The 14,433-nt window shown below is 56.3% G+C and overlaps 1 protein-coding gene across 2 annotated transcripts; it reads right to left on the minus strand.

The window, feature by feature from the left end:
- Positions 1–209: 209 nt before the first annotated feature.
- On the minus strand, positions 210–10,605 carry WASF2 (WASP family member 2). 2 transcript variants are annotated; one of them, XM_054395155.1, is made up of 8 exons: positions 10,470–10,605; positions 6,124–6,258; positions 5,487–5,640; positions 4,351–4,468; positions 3,982–4,112; positions 2,375–2,530; positions 1,456–1,976; positions 210–973 (listed from the first exon to the last, which is right to left on the minus strand). In XM_054395155.1, the coding sequence occupies exons 1-8, from the start codon at positions 10,597–10,599 to the stop codon at positions 816–818; spliced, it is 1,503 nt and encodes a 500-aa protein (XP_054251130.1). In that variant the 5' UTR covers positions 10,600–10,605; the 3' UTR covers positions 210–815. The 2 variants fall into 2 exon arrangements, with proteins under 2 accessions (XP_054251130.1, XP_054251128.1); XM_054395153.1 differs by having other exon boundaries at positions 1,456–1,955; positions 10,470–10,599.
- Between the last annotated feature and the right edge of the window lie 3,828 nt (positions 10,606–14,433).

Here is a 14,433-nt window from a genome sequence, read left to right on the forward strand (position 1 = left end):
TCCCAGCAGGCAGAAGTCAGCACAGCAGAGCTCCAGCACACAGAGGGAGCTCAGTGGGGTCATGGCTCTGCTCTCTCAGAAGTGGGAAGCAATTGTTGTGCCCCAACTTTTGCACCCCCTTTGTACAAGACTCCTTCCGCGAGGCAGCCCAGGGAGAGGATTTGGGGAAGGTGAAGGCAGCTCTTGAAGCAAACCCTGCCCCTCCCCACACTGCACCCAATGCCCTCTGCAGCCCCTGGGCCCGGAGGTGCAGCCCAGGCAGGGTGGTCTGCAAATAATACTAAGGAGCAAGAATTGTGCACTGCTGCCAAAACCTGCTTGTTTGTCAGTGGGGGTGCAGCAGAGGAGTGACATTTAAAGGCCATTTTCTTGCAGCACTCCCAGTATGCACTGGGAAGGAAGGGCCATGGGCTCAGCTGGCTGAGGGTGCAAGGAGCAAGGCAGCTGGAGGTGTCCTTCATCCGCGTGGCTGCCACAGCATCATCCATCTTGACTCCTTCAAGATGCAGGGCTGCTGTGTGCTCTGCCTGCTGGCACCAAGGACCTGGAGGCTTAGAGCTCTCTTTTCAATAAGCAAACCCTTACAGCCCCTCCAGCTACACCCCAGCACCGCACCCTCAGTGTCCGTAAGGAGCGCCCAGAGTCCTGCCAAGGCTGGAGGGGGAGGGCGAGGGAAGATCTGCTGCTGGTTGTATGAACCCCCTTGGCACATCTTTGGTTATGGGGTGAAAAAAGGAAGTGGTGGAAGGTTTGGCCATCTGATTCTTTAAGATGTTAAGGCAGAAGAGGAGGGGAGGCAGGGGGTGGGAGTGTGGCTAATCCGACCACTCGTCCTCATCGAACTCCGAGGAGTCGTCCTCCGAGTCGCTGTACTCCACGGCGATGCGGCGTGACAGGATGGTGGCCACGTCGTTGCCCACAACGTCCCTCTTCTCCTGCTCCCTCTGCTCCTCCACCTTGCGCAGCTGGAAGCCTGTTGGGAAGAAGGTGAGGGAGGGGATCACACAAAAAGCTTTGGTCACACTGAAATCCCCCAAGCAGCCATCCCTGTGACACAATCCTCTGAGTGTGGCCGCCTGGGTGCTGCCAGCCAGCGCTGGACATGCTGTGGGCTGATGCTGATGGTGAGTGACACTTGACAGGCTGGGAGGGCAGGTGGGGTGGGAAGGGAATGGTTTCTGTGCTCCTGTGAGGGGCTACCACCACTGCCCTTCATCCACTTGAGAAGCTGGAGCACACCAACCCCAGCCCTGCCATCTCCTAAGGGAGCAGGCGGAGGCACAAAACCTCCTGAGGTTGCCATCAGAGTGGGCAGACAAGGAGGGACCACAGGGTGGGTCTCAAGAGCAAGGGAGTGACAGCACTGCTCAGGAGATGGCTCCCAAGGGCTCATGCTTGGACACTGTGGGGTCCTCCAGAAGCAAGGAGGAAGCTGGCAGAGAAGCCAAAGCTTACCTTGGCGAATGGCTGAGAGCAGATCACTCCTGGCATCGCTAACCGCAGGCAGGGATGACTTGGGCTTGGAGGCAGAGGTGTCTGAGGGTGGAGGAGGGGGTGGGGGACCATCCAGGCCACCAGAAGACAGAGGTGGTGGCCCAGGGGGAGGTGGTGGTGGTGGGGGAGGTGGCACATTGCCCCCAGGCAGCTGTGGCAGTGCAGCTGGCAGCACACTGCTGTATTCGGCTGCCGGAGGGGGTGGTGGTGGCGGGGGGGCAGCAAACTCGGGGTGAGGAGGGAAAGAAGGGGATGAGGGGGGCGGTGGGGTTCCTGGGGATGGGAAGCCCACGGGAGGTGGTGGAGGAGGGATGTTTCCCATCAGTGGTGGTGGTGGAGGTGGTGCTGGAGGGGGAGCAAAGCCAGGCCTGGCTGCGGAGGGGGAGCTGATGGGAGGCGCCGGCGGCGGGTGGCTGGGGCTGACCAGGCTGGATCGCTTGGGCCCTCCAGAACCAGAACCTCTTTGGTTGTCTGCAGGATAGCTGTGGAGGCAGAGGGGAGGGGGAAGGCTGTTAGCTGCAGAACCTCAGTGCTAATGCAGGTCATGTGTCAGCTCAGACACCCGGCCACCTCCCAGCTCTAACTGCTGCCAGCAGCTCTCATGCCTTGGGCTGTCTCCTTGCAGCCATCTCTTCTAGCCTGCACCACCCAAGCCACTGTGTCCCTAAGTTCTGGAATGCTGGCAGTGGTTGGGATTTAGGGAGCAGTGCCTTAGGGCAGGGGTCCCTGCCTGCAGTTGCACCTCCCCTCCAGACAACAGCGTTCTGCTTCCCATCCAGCACCCGGCAGGAAGTTGTGCTGAACTGTCCCAGCCTGTCTCATGTCATCCTTTTACGCCACCTCCCACTGCTGGGTGACAGAAGGGATCCTGTAGGCTTACCTAAATTCCACCGGGGGTGGAGGCAGGCTGTCATCTGGGAAGGAGGGAGGTGGTGGCACAATGGAGTCAGCCTGCGGCGGGGGGGGGTAGCAGCTCCCATCCATGCTCTCATTGGAACCAATGCTGCCGTTCTGATAGACCGTGGCAGGAGGGTACCTGAGGGACAGCAGCAGCAGAGCTGCACTCCAGCACTCCAAGGCAGCGTCCAAAGCTCATTTTCCCCTTTGCTTCCAAGAGCTCTGCCTGCTGGAAGGGCTACAGCCACCAAACAGCTGCTATGGCATCCAAGTGCCATGGATCAGCCTCCAGGATCCCAGAACCCCAGAACAGAGGGGTTGGGAGGGACCTCCAGCGCTCACCCAGCCCAACCCCCCTGCCAGAGCAGGGTCACTCAGGGCAGGTCACACAGGAACACATCCAGGTGGGTTTGGAAAGTCTCCAGAGAAGAGACTCCACAACCTCTCTGGGCAGCCTGCTCCAGGCCTCCAGCACTCTCACACCAAAGAAGTTTATCCTCCTGTTCAGATGGAACCTCCTGGGTTCCAGTTTGTGCCCCTTGCCCCTTGTCCTGTCCCTCGGCACCACTGCAATGTTTCTTAACATTTGCTTACAGAAAGGACCTTTATCAGGACTTTTACCTATGTGTTTTGACCAATGGGACCTGAAGGACTCCCCCTCATCAGTGGCCAAAAAAGAAAAGCTGCTCCAAGATGCTCAAACCCAAAGCTACAGAAGCAGCACAAAGAACCCAAGAGTGCCAACAGCAATGCCAGGAAAAGCAAGGATCCAGAGCTGGAACAGTACTGCAGGAGGGGATCACCCCCACAACACTTCCATGAGCTTCTTTCACTGTGGGGTACTGGAACCTCCCCATTGTGAGGGGCTCTGGACCTCACAAATCCAAATGCATGAAGCTGCTTCCAAGAGGAGAGAAGAGCAGGAGCATGGTGCTGCTGTGCTGCTCTACCCCTCTGCTAGGCACCAAACCTGCTCTCCTATTAAACCCAAAGCAGGTTTTATTTTTAGCTGGAGAGTGTGATTTAAAGAGAGATTTGTCTTGTATGAGAGGAAGCTGTGAGGAGAGAGCAGCTGAGCAAGGGCATTGTGGGGAGCTCAGGCTGCCTCCAGCCTGCCTAGTGTCAAAAGTTAAATGAATTCCCAAGCCAGAGGTACTAAAGAGAGATCTGGAGCTTGGAACACTGGGATGGGCACAGCCCCCACTTGAGAGTTTAGGGTGTGAAGAGCCATTTGTGAGCTGGAACAAAGCAAATCACACAATGGCACCCAGGTGCCACCCAGGTGCCACCCTGCTCCACAGCGGGAGGCCCAGAGGCTGCCTGTGATGGGAGGGCATCACCACAGGGTCAGGAGCCAAAGCTCTCAACACCTTCTGTGCCCACAAGCCAGGCAGGCTGAGAGCAGACTTGCTGGAAAAGCTGTTCCTGCCACCTTGCTGGAGCTGTGCAGCTCCCTGATTTATTTAGCAGGTCTGGAACCAGCAGCAGGTTCCCTTTGGAGAAGCCGAGGGGCAGGGGGAACTGCATCCCAATCACCCCCTGCCTGCTGCCCCTTGCTGAGGGGCTGACAGGGACCCCAGCCCAGCTTACCCAGCAGGGCCATGCTTGTCCTTGGACTCCACAAACTCCTGCCCCATTTTCAGCTTCTCCCACTCTTCCTTCCGGGTTTTGATCTTCCGTGGGTTGACGTTTCCCCGGTTGGGGTTCTCCTTCTTCTCTTTCTAGGGGAGGCAGAAATCAAACACAAATCTTATTTTGCTTTGCTTTAAACTCCCTGGGAATGCCTGCAGGGGGTTGGCCAAGATGACCTTGCAGGGTCCCTTCCAACCCAGGGCAATCTGTGAAGCTGCAAAGGGTTTAAGAGAGCAAACCTGAATTTTGAGCCCAGGATTTATTAACACTTCCCCCCTCCTGCTTTCCCCAAATGCCTCTGCTGGCAGACAGCTCCCAGCTCCTCACCCTGTGCTTCCGCTTCTCTTTCATAATATCCTTGGTGTCCTGAAGCATTTTCTCTTTCCAAAGGTCAAAGAAATATGAAGGATCTGTGTAAAATTTAAGAGCTTCTTTGCCATCATCCCTAGAACAGGAGAGGGGAGAAGAAAAACAACAGGCAAGGCCCAAGTCAGGTTTGAAGCTGAAGGAAAACACAAAGCACAAGCAGGTAGCAGTCTGAAGTCTGCAGCAAGGTCAGATGCTGCTCTCAACTCTGTCGCCCCAGGCCAGCAGCAGCAGTGGAGCCACAGCCTCACCCCCCTGGCTCTCCCACCTGCCAGTACTTTGCCCTCACACACTCAGCACTACTCAGCACCTCACCCTGCAGCTGCTCTGAGCCATGGCCAGGGAGCAGCAGGTCTCTCACTTCAGCTCCTGCCTGTGTGCTGTGTTTGGGGTGTGAAAAGCTTTCCTCCCCCCCAGCTCAGGAACCCTAAATCAGAGCAGCAGTGTCCTTGAAGCTCCTGAGCTGACACACACAGAGCCACAGCCTCTGCTCCTGCTTTGCAGTGCAGCTGCGTCTGGCAGCAGCCAGCTGCCTCCAGCTATCTGTAATTACTTTTTACCTGCTCAGAAGATATTTATGGATGTGGGCTCAGCCTCTGCATCCTGACCCCCTTTACTCCTACCACTTACGAGATGAAATCTGAGCAGGATTGCTCAGGAGAAGGGGCTACAGAGCCAGAGGAGGTCACATCAGATGTCTCAGACCAGGCAGAGTAGGCCACCTGGGTGACAGCCACTTACAGCTGCACACTCTGCTGTGCTGAGCCTTTCTGGAGAGGAGCCACCAGGCTGCAGAGAGGCACAACAGAAAATGCATCTTCTGCACAACAGCCACCACCTTCATCCAGGGCTGGCCAAGCTTTGCCCCAAGGCAGTCACAGAACTGACAGCAGCTAACCCAATCTGTCACTGTACAGCCCTGAACCAAAGCTCCATGGAATCTAGGGCTGGAGGCTTCCTGGTGGATCTCAGCATTTCCCACTGCAAATGGCTACTCCAACCCAGCACAGGATGGGAATTGACCTCCTCAGCAGGTTGGGAGGATGAGCTGCTCCTCCCCATGGCAACAAGGGGCCAGGGAGGTCTTGCAGCCATACCTGTAAGGTGAGAGAATGTTGAGGGGTGGAGGAGTATTGCAGGTCCTGTAGGTTTCAAGGACAGGCACAGGGAGAGAATCTCTGTCAAAGAGCTTCTGGTCCTGAGTAGTGGAGCTTTTGAAGGCCTTCCTGGTGTTAATGCCTTGCAGGGAGACTGCAAGAAAGAGGAGAGAGCAAGTGAAGAGCAGCCTGACCCAGGCGAGTGACACTGAGGATCAAGCAGTGAACATCTGACTCCAGTTGGAGTTCTTGGCATGCTCAGCACATCTTCAGGCCAGGTTCCCTTTCCCACAGCTCTCCTGGGGAGCCCAGCAGATCTCAGATGGTGCTGTGCCAAGATCCACTGCTTCAGACATGGCTCTCCTGAGAGCTGCTGATGTGCTTCTGAACCCCTCTGACTGAGGCTCAAGCCATTAAACTGCTGCAGAGGGAGTTTCCCCATGGAGAGTGGCTAAGGATCAGGCCTGGCCTCATGCTGTCCACAGGAGCAGCATGGAGCAGCAGAAATGCTCCCTCCTAGCCCAAGAGGAGAAGTCTCAACAGCTGACAGTGCTGGGCTCGTCTCATGGCCAGGAACCAAGCACTCTGACTCAAATGAGAACCTGCCCCATGCAGGGCCTGTGCTGCACTCCATTACCTTCCTCCTCTTTGGGGTCCAGCTGAGTGACTTTGACTTGCAGGCGGTCGACTCTCTCGACCAGGACGCTGACCCGGGAGGCGAAGGTGCTGGCCTGAGTGAACAACCCTCCAAAGATGTCCTCTGCAAATTTACCTGCAAGGGCAAAGTGGCCAAGTTACCCTGCTGGGAGCAGACTGAGCCCCCCAGCTGCTTCTCCTGAAGAAAGGAGGAATGGGCAGACCAAGCGTGTCAGAGCTGAACAGCCAGGAAGGGAAGGCTCTGTTCCACCAACACCTGACAGCTCCAAGGCATCTTCAAGCAATCGGAAACCATCGAACCCCTTTCAAGTCATTGTTAAAGCAAGGCAGCAAAAGAGGGCTGCCAGCACTGTGCTGCTCTGGAGCTGGCTGGCTCTGGAGGTCTTTTCAGATCTGTTCTGCTCATGAGACAAGCAAATGCTGTCAGCTCTGGGCTGCTCTGGAGAATCTCAAAGGCTGCAGTCTCCAGCAGGCTGCCTCTAGGGTAACTGCAGATGTTTACAAGCTCACAGCGCTCTGGAACCAGAGAGCAGAGCCAGTCCCTGGTCGGGAGCCTGAGCTGCCCCCGCAGCCACAGGCAGTGACCCCTCGGCTCCTTCAGGTGGCAGTGTCTGAGAAATTGACGCATTCCCGGTGATTCCAACTCAAATCCAACCGGCAACTCCTCAGGCGGGGACACAACAGCCTGCTTGGGGTGCTCGGACAAACACCACCACGGCACAGCCCAGGGGCCTGGGGCAGGAGCTCTGCACCTCCTGCAAGCCCAGCAGAGATCTGCCCTCTCCATCCGCAACAAGAGATGGCCACAGGCAGACAGAGAGGGGAGAACTGGGAGGAACCCAAGAACTCACAATGAGTCCTGCTCTCAGGCATGGCCCAGGACAGGGAGCCCAAACCACTGCCCCGACCAGGACAGACCTGGCACTGAGAGCAGCCCCAGCCCCCTCCTCCCCCACCTTCCCCCGATGGAAGCATTTCCAGCCAGGGCTGCTCCCAGTAAGCACTCTGGGGTTGAGGAGCAGCAGCATCTGGTCAGCAGTGTGCTCTGGAATCTGTTACTCCTCAGGATCTGCTCCGACATCCAGGGAAGGGTAACCAACTCCACCAGGGCTGTCTGCAGTGAGTCACAGCAAGAGCCCCTCCAGCAGCCCCCCCCAGCTGCCTCTGCTTACAGCAGCTCCTTGCTCACCCTCCCGTGCTCTGCTCCTTGCACTGCCAAGCACGGGGAAGCAGCCAGGTTAAAAATCAACCTCCTCCACCTCTCTGGGGGCAATGCCAGCTTGAAGTGTTTGTAGAAAGCAAAGGCTGGACCTTAACTTCAGCTGACCTCCTCCCAGTCAGTGCAGATTCCATGCAGGCTCCAGGAACAAACCCAGCCACAGCCCTCCTCAAACTCACAGGAGAGATTTTTACTTCTGGAGACTTAAGGGCCAAGCAACCTTTGCTTGCAACCAAGTTTTGACAAGGACTTTCCATGTTCAACACCAGCCCAAGACCAACACCTCCCAGCAGAAGTTCCACAGAGAAAAGTTGGGATTTGGGTTGTGCTTCCATGAGAACTGGGAAGAGTTGCTGGATTTCAGCAGGAGCTGCAACAAGCACCAGGGGAAAAAAGCAGCTCTTGGGATTGCAGTGCTGAGGAGGATGTTTCAGGTATGACACAATCTCTGAGGAGCACTGCACACACTGGGAGAATCAGGGAATGGGTTTGGCTGGAAAAGGCCTCTGAGATCATCCAGTCCAAGCATCAACCCAACACCACCATGGCCACCAAACCATGGCCCCAAGTGCCATGGCCACACCCTTCTTGAACACCTCCAGGCATGGGGACTCCACCACCTCCCTGGGCAGCCTGTTCCAGTTCCTGACCACTCTGGAAGGAAAGAGATTTTTCCTAATCTCCAACCTAACCCTCCCCTGGCACAATTCCAGGCCATTTCCCTTGGTCTTATCACCTACAGTAGGGAGAAGAGCCCAACCCTCACCTGGCTCCAGCCTCCTTTCAGGAAGTTGTGAAGAGCCAGAAGGTTTCCCCTCATCCTCTTCTCCAGACTACAACACGCCAGTCCCCTCAGCTGCTCCTCATACAGCAGGAGGGATGAAGGCACCAAAGCAGATTCAGGCCAGAGGCCATGCCAGGTCCTGCCCCTGCAGGGGTTAGGGCTGGTGGTGTGTAAGTGCCCCAGCAGAGAGATCAGCCAGCACCTCACAGACCTTCTGTGTTCCTTGCACACTTCTTGATGGCGTAAGGCAGAGATTAATTTTTTGCTTTAGTTACTTTGGCTGCCAAAGTGCAGCTCCCAATCAGGATTCTCTTTGTGATGGCCTGGCAGGAGAACAGGCAGCCTGACTTAATGACTCTTTCCATCTTTAGCTCGTGGGTTCCTCCGCAGCACACCGAGAGGCGCAGGAGCCTCATCCCAAGTGCTCCCAGCTGCGAGGGGAAACTCTCTGCAATCTGAAAGTTTGACAAGATTTATGTTTGTATCTTTGGAAAGAGGCTGTGGTGCACCAGGCATGGCTGCTTCTCACCTGAGAGGGCTGTCACAGCCTACTGAACCTGCTGCCCAGCCCCGCTCGGTGTGCCAGGAAGGAGCAAAGGAAAGGGGGGGCAGGAGTTGGGTGCTTTGGGTGTGATAGGGCTGCAGACTCCAGGGAAGGGGCTGAGGGAGGGATGGTGCTCAGCATTCCCTCCCCACCTGGCTCCCCTCTCACAGACAAGCACACAAGTGTCAGCAGGAGCCACCTCTCCTGAGCTTCCCGTCCAGCAGCCTCCCGCAGGTACCTGCCCCTGGGCCTTCCAGCATCGCCCAGCCAGGCTGCCAGGACCACCATGCCAGGCTGCAGGTTGCCCTCCAGCACTTTGCCTTCTTCAAAAAGGCAGAAGCATAGGAGCTTGGAACATGTGAGGTGAGCAGAGGAGATGTAAAGCTGAAGGCTCTCACCAGGGCTGTGCCACACTAACGCACTGTGTGCCTCTGGCCTGGGATTAGCTTCCCCTGCAGCAGGGATTTGCAGCTTTGCCGCCTTCTTCCTCATCATTTCACACACACAAGGTGGATTTTACTCACACTCCATCTTGGCTACAAGACCTAACAAATGAACACTGGTGGCCAGCTGAACATGAGCAGAGAGCCTGCTCTTGCCTGTGCAGTGACATTTCTACAGCCCACCAGAATGTGACACCACCTGGCAGCAAACACAGGCACAGCTCTCAGCCACAGCTGAGGTTTGCACCCAAACTTGTTCTGGGAAAGGGAGGAAGGGCTTGGTGGAAGATGAGGGCCTTGCTTTGCAGAGCAAGCAGAAGAGCTTGCAGACACCACAGAGAAGCTAAACAATACATTGATCTCATGAGCAAAGTCTGGCTTCAACGGCAAAGGTGGCTGAGCAGCATGCAGAGCATTTCAACAGGGGAAGGAAGCAGCCCGGACAGACCTGAAGGAAACCTGCAGGAAGGCTGCAAAGGGACTTGTCATGAGGGTGTCTAGGGACAGGACAAGGGGGAATAGTTTGAAGCTGAGGGAGAGCAGGGTTGGACTGGAGCTGAGGGAGAAGTTCTTCAGTGCCAGGGTGGTGAGACTCTGGAACAGGCTGCCCAGGGAGGCTGTGAATGCCTTCAGGTTGGATGAGGCCTCAAGCAACCAAGTCTAGTTGAGAGGTGTCCCTGCCCATGGCAGTGGGTTGCAGTAGGTGATCTCTGAGGTCCCTTCCAGCCTGAGCCATTATCTGACTCTATGACCACAATTAACCCTTTGTTTCTCCAACACCACCTAGCCCCTTGCTTTCCCTCCAGCCATTACCAGGATGGTGCTCAGCCCACTGGGAAGCTGAGCCAGGCAGCACCAGCACAGCTCACCCAGCTCCAAACCCCTCAGTGCCCACTGGGCATCTGAGGTCTCCCAGTGCCACCAGCAGCAGCAGGCAGCAGGCTGCTGTGTGTGCTTTAGTTACCTCTCATCAGGGAGCAGCCCCCTGGCAGCAGGCAGGCTCCAGCCAGCCCAGATCCCTTCAATGAGCACAGCCTCTGCCACCACATCCTGCCTGCTCCCATTTCACAATCCTGAGCTGTGCTGCTCCATCCTTCCCCATCTGCAGTTCCACTGCAGCCTCTCACACAGGCAGAGGCACATCCACACCTCCCCACAACACCCCCTTCCCATTTTCTCTTCTGAGCAGGACCAGGGATGTGAAGCCAGCATCGGATTTCTTCAGGAAAACATTTTAGCATTACCCAGGGAAGGCAGATGGGGGAGAAATAGGAACAGGAGAGTAAAGGAGGGAGCTAAATAAAGAGCAGGAGCGACTCCCGGGGGCAGCACTCACTCAGGCTGCCCAGCTGTCGGATGACATTTGCCAGGGTGATGTTGGTCATGCATTCCAGCTCGCTGGGCACGCTGGGCAGCGTCTGACGGCACAGGTGCCTTGGCTCGATGTTCCTCGTCACCAGAGGCATGGTGGCCCTGCTGCAGGCTCTGCTCTGCGAGGTGGAAAACAATCCAGAAAAGAAACAGGAAAGGATTACTCAGCTGCCGGCCCCGGCACAGCCGCGCTGGGCACCCTTCCTGCTCTCCAACGGCCTCCATTCAGAAGCCTTCCCTTGCCCCCTCCCCACCCTCCCACGCCACAAATCGAGATCCTGCTGTGCTGAGACCCTGGGGCCCTGACAGCCCAGGTGGGCAGCTCCACATCTCGACCCACACAGAGGTGCTGCTGGCCTCACAGAATCACAGAACATCAGAGGCTGGGAGGGAGCTCCAGGGACCATCGGGGTCCAACCCCCCTGCCAGAGCAGGGTCACCACAGCCCTGCTTCCACTGCTGCCCACCAGGCTCCTGCCTCCAGCACAGCTCTTTGCTGAGCCTCACAGCTCTTCCCCAGCAGTGTTCCACACCTGCAGGCAATGGCTTGGCTTGAAGCAAAAGGATGGAGAGAGGAGATGCTGAAAAAAACAACCAAGCAGCCTTCTCCCAGCAGCCCAGAGCACGCCCGGTGCCTCCTGCAGCAGCGGGCAGGGCTCTCCTGAAACAACAGGAAGTGCTTGCAGCTGACCAGGAAACTTTCTGGTGACTGTTCCTTATCCTGCAGGCTGCAGCCCTCTTCCCTTGGGAAATCCCCCGGGGCCCAGGTTTACACTGGACCATTGTTTTCCTGCCGCAGCAGTTGGACGTTGAGGGAGCTCTAATCAGGATGCAGGAGCAGAGTATGCTCAGAAAGGAGTCAGGATTGATTGTGCACCAGGCAGGACAAACTTCCAGCTCTTGGAAAAAAAATTAAATAAACCAGAAAACACAGCAGAAAGCCCGAAGAGTCCACAAGTTATGGGGACAAAACACTTCTGAGTGCAGGTCAGTGCCTCCGGCTGCCAAAACTGCCCTTCGCCAGCAGGCTATGCTGGAGCCACAGACAGCTTGGTCCCAGCTCAGCCACCTCCATCCCAGCTCAGCTAGCTCCAGGAGAGAGAAGCAGACCCAGGCGAGGAGCAGGAGGAGCACGACACAGGCCTGAAGTGTTTCAGGCTACGTGCAAGCAAATACAGCCCAACTTCTTGATTAATTTAGAAGGGGAAAGAATCACTTTTCTAGGTCAGCTGAGGAACAACCCAGAGAAGCAGGCAGCTCCCATGTGAGAGGCATGCTGGGGCAGGGGGTAAAAATAAACCAGGAAGCCAACAGCTCGGAGAAGATGGCTTCCTGTCACCACCAGCAAAAAACCCACAACCATCCAAAATCAGCTGTTTGCTCTTGACTTTGAGCCACCCTTTGATAGTGTCTGTGGCAGCTGGCAGCTTATCTTTGAGGTCCAGGAGTCCTTTCTGGATGCTTTTCTATCAGGGTGTTAAGAGGAAGAAGTGGGCATTATCCCTCCTAATTACCTCACCAGCCAGATTTTTGAATTGCTAAATCTGACCATTAAGGCAGAGGAGTTCAAGAGCTGCAGCACACCAGGGCCAGAGGAGATCTCCCAGACAAGCAGCTGCAGGTTGCCATTTTGCAATGCCTCTACAGCAGGAATTTCACCTGTGCAAGGACAGAGCACGCCCCCAAACACTGCCCCTTAAAGAGGGCAGTGAGACCTGGAAGGGAGCTGGCAGAGGGCAGTGAGATCTACATCCAAACAAACACAAGCAGAGACTCTCCAAGGACTGGAGCCTGTGCTGCTCTCCACTGTGCCCAGGCTCTGCAGCAGCCATGGGGAGCTGCTGGGATATTTAAAGCTCAGGGTGAGCCGAGGCAGGACTCTGACCTTCGCTTCTCAGCTGCATCGATTACAGCCCCAGCCCTACAACCTTCTGTCAGCTTTAGTGCTTTATGCCAGACAAACTTTCCCAGCTCCCCCCAGACTGCAGTCTGCACCACCACCAAGCAGCTCTCATAAACAAGGCAGCATTTGCAGGCTGCCTGCATCCAGCCTCTTGCCCAGGCGTCCCCAAGGCTCGGCTGGGGAGCACATGGTGGGGTCTGCAGAGCCAGGGTGGACTCAGCCCAGCTACCAAAGCCAGCCTGGGAACCTCCCAAGGAGCAGGACAGACAGAAAGAAAGCAGCACGATGGGAAATAAGCCTGTAAGGGGGAAGAGATGTGAGTGTGCTCGTCCCAAAGGTGCTGGGTGTGCCAGGCTGGAGAGGTGCAGGTGGCACCAATCTCTGCAAGTATGGGCAGAACTGGGCAGAAAAGGGAGCAGTGCCCCAAACACCCACAAACAAACAAAGGCTCCCAGGGCTGTCCATGCACAGCCCTTCCCTAGAGTGTTTCCCTTCGTGTTTAGAAAATAAAAGCAAGCAGCAGTGGGGAAAGTAGCCTTTGTTTTGGCAGAAACAGAGCAGTGGTCCAGCAGCCCTCCAGTGTGGAGCTGCACTGGTGCAAGGCAGCAGATAAGGGCAAAGCAAAACACTCCGCCACAGCCTGGCTCATTCCAGCATCCACCCCCTCCCTGCCAGCACAGCCTGCCACACTCCACTGCAGAACCAAGAGTTTCACCCTTCTGATGGCTCTGACAGCCCCCAGCCCTCCTTGCCCCTCCTCTGGCATTGCTCCTGCCCCAGGCTGCTCCTCAGAGCAGGCAGGAGCCGGCAGGAGCCAGCAGCAGCCCAGCAGCAGCAGCCCAGCAGCAGCAGCCCAGCAGCAGCAGCCCAGCTGCAAGGAGGCATTAACCCTGTAGAGCAAGGTGGGGAGGACAGGATGGGTTGTGGGCAGCCACTCTGCCAGCAGCCTCTGGGGCAGAAGGGGTTTTGAAGCAGAATTTCCTCTCCTCTGAGCAGAAGAACAAGGAGCTTTGAGGCTTCTGATGTTTTTGAAGGGTGGAGGAAGGGAGATAGGAAACCTGGGAGTGACAAGCAGAGCCCAGTGCCAGCATTAGCAAAAAAAGGGCAGTGGATGTCCTCGTCTGGCTGCTAGACCTTGCTTTGCCAGGGAGGCTGTGGAGGGTAGGTTCAGAGATAACAGCTAATGGGCTCCTGTAAAACCTTCATGCCTCATGAGGAGGTGGGACAAAGATTAATAGTCTGGATTGGAAAATAAGTGGTGTCTTTGGGAAGCAGCAGTCAGGAGGGGCAGACAATCAAGTGTGGGGAAGGGAAAAGGTGTGAGAGCAGGGGGAGGAGGAGGAACAGACACATGGGCGACAGCACAAGGCACAGAGCTGGGGGCAGGGGAAGAGGCAAGAAAGGAATCGAGGAAGGGACAAGACCTAAGAAACCTTTCCAGGAAGCTCTTTTATTCTTTAAGAGAGTCATTAAGGAGCCCATCGACAGCGTGCTACCAGCCAGGGCCATCCAGAGCTGCTTTGCTTTCGGTGCTCAGGGCATGGCAGCACAGCAGCTTTCCACCCCAGCCAGCCGGGCTGGGCACCAGGCATTAGTCACTGTCACGTAACCACCACAGAGCAGACGTTAGGACTAAATCCTGCTGCTCAGAACTGAGTTCAGTGAATTGTGAGGCCCCCAGAGCATCCTTCTCTTTTGGGCAGAGAGAACACTTCCACCTGCTTAATGCTGAAGATCAGCAGTGGAGTTCAGGGTGCATCTGCTGGTTTTAAGGAGCTGGAAGGGTGGGATGTGGGCACAGAGGACTGCCCCAAATCCCAGTGGAATGGGAGGAGAGAGGGAGGGATAAAAGGACACTCCTCTAAGGAACTGCCTACAACAGGTTTCTAACGAATGTGGGAACAAAAAGAGGCAGCAAGTTGGAGCAGAGGGTGAGCTGTGAGCAGGGAAGTGATCCCTGCTGCTGGGAGAATCACAGGCAAGCAGGGCAAGGCTGAAGCCTCTCACATGGCAGCAGAACAAGGTC

Source organism: Indicator indicator, chromosome 33, assembly GCF_027791375.1.
Source record: "Indicator indicator isolate 239-I01 chromosome 33, UM_Iind_1.1, whole genome shotgun sequence".
Lineage (NCBI taxonomy): Eukaryota > Metazoa > Chordata > Aves > Piciformes > Indicatoridae > Indicator > Indicator indicator.

Bases quoted from the DNA above. Each gene is read 5' to 3' on its own strand.
- WASF2 (XM_054395155.1), bottom strand. From the start codon at position 10,599: ATGCCTCTGGTGACGAGGAACATCGAGCCAAGGCACCTGTGCCGTCAG. The intron at 5,641-6,123 runs GTAATGGAGTGC...TCTTTCTTGCAG, and splicing joins GGACCCCAAAGAGGAGGAAG to TCTCCCTGCAAGGCATTAAC. The intron at 4,113-4,350 runs GTGAGGAGCTGG...TGCCTCCCCTAG, and splicing joins AAGAGAAGCGGAAGCACAGG to AAAGAGAAGAAGGAGAACCC.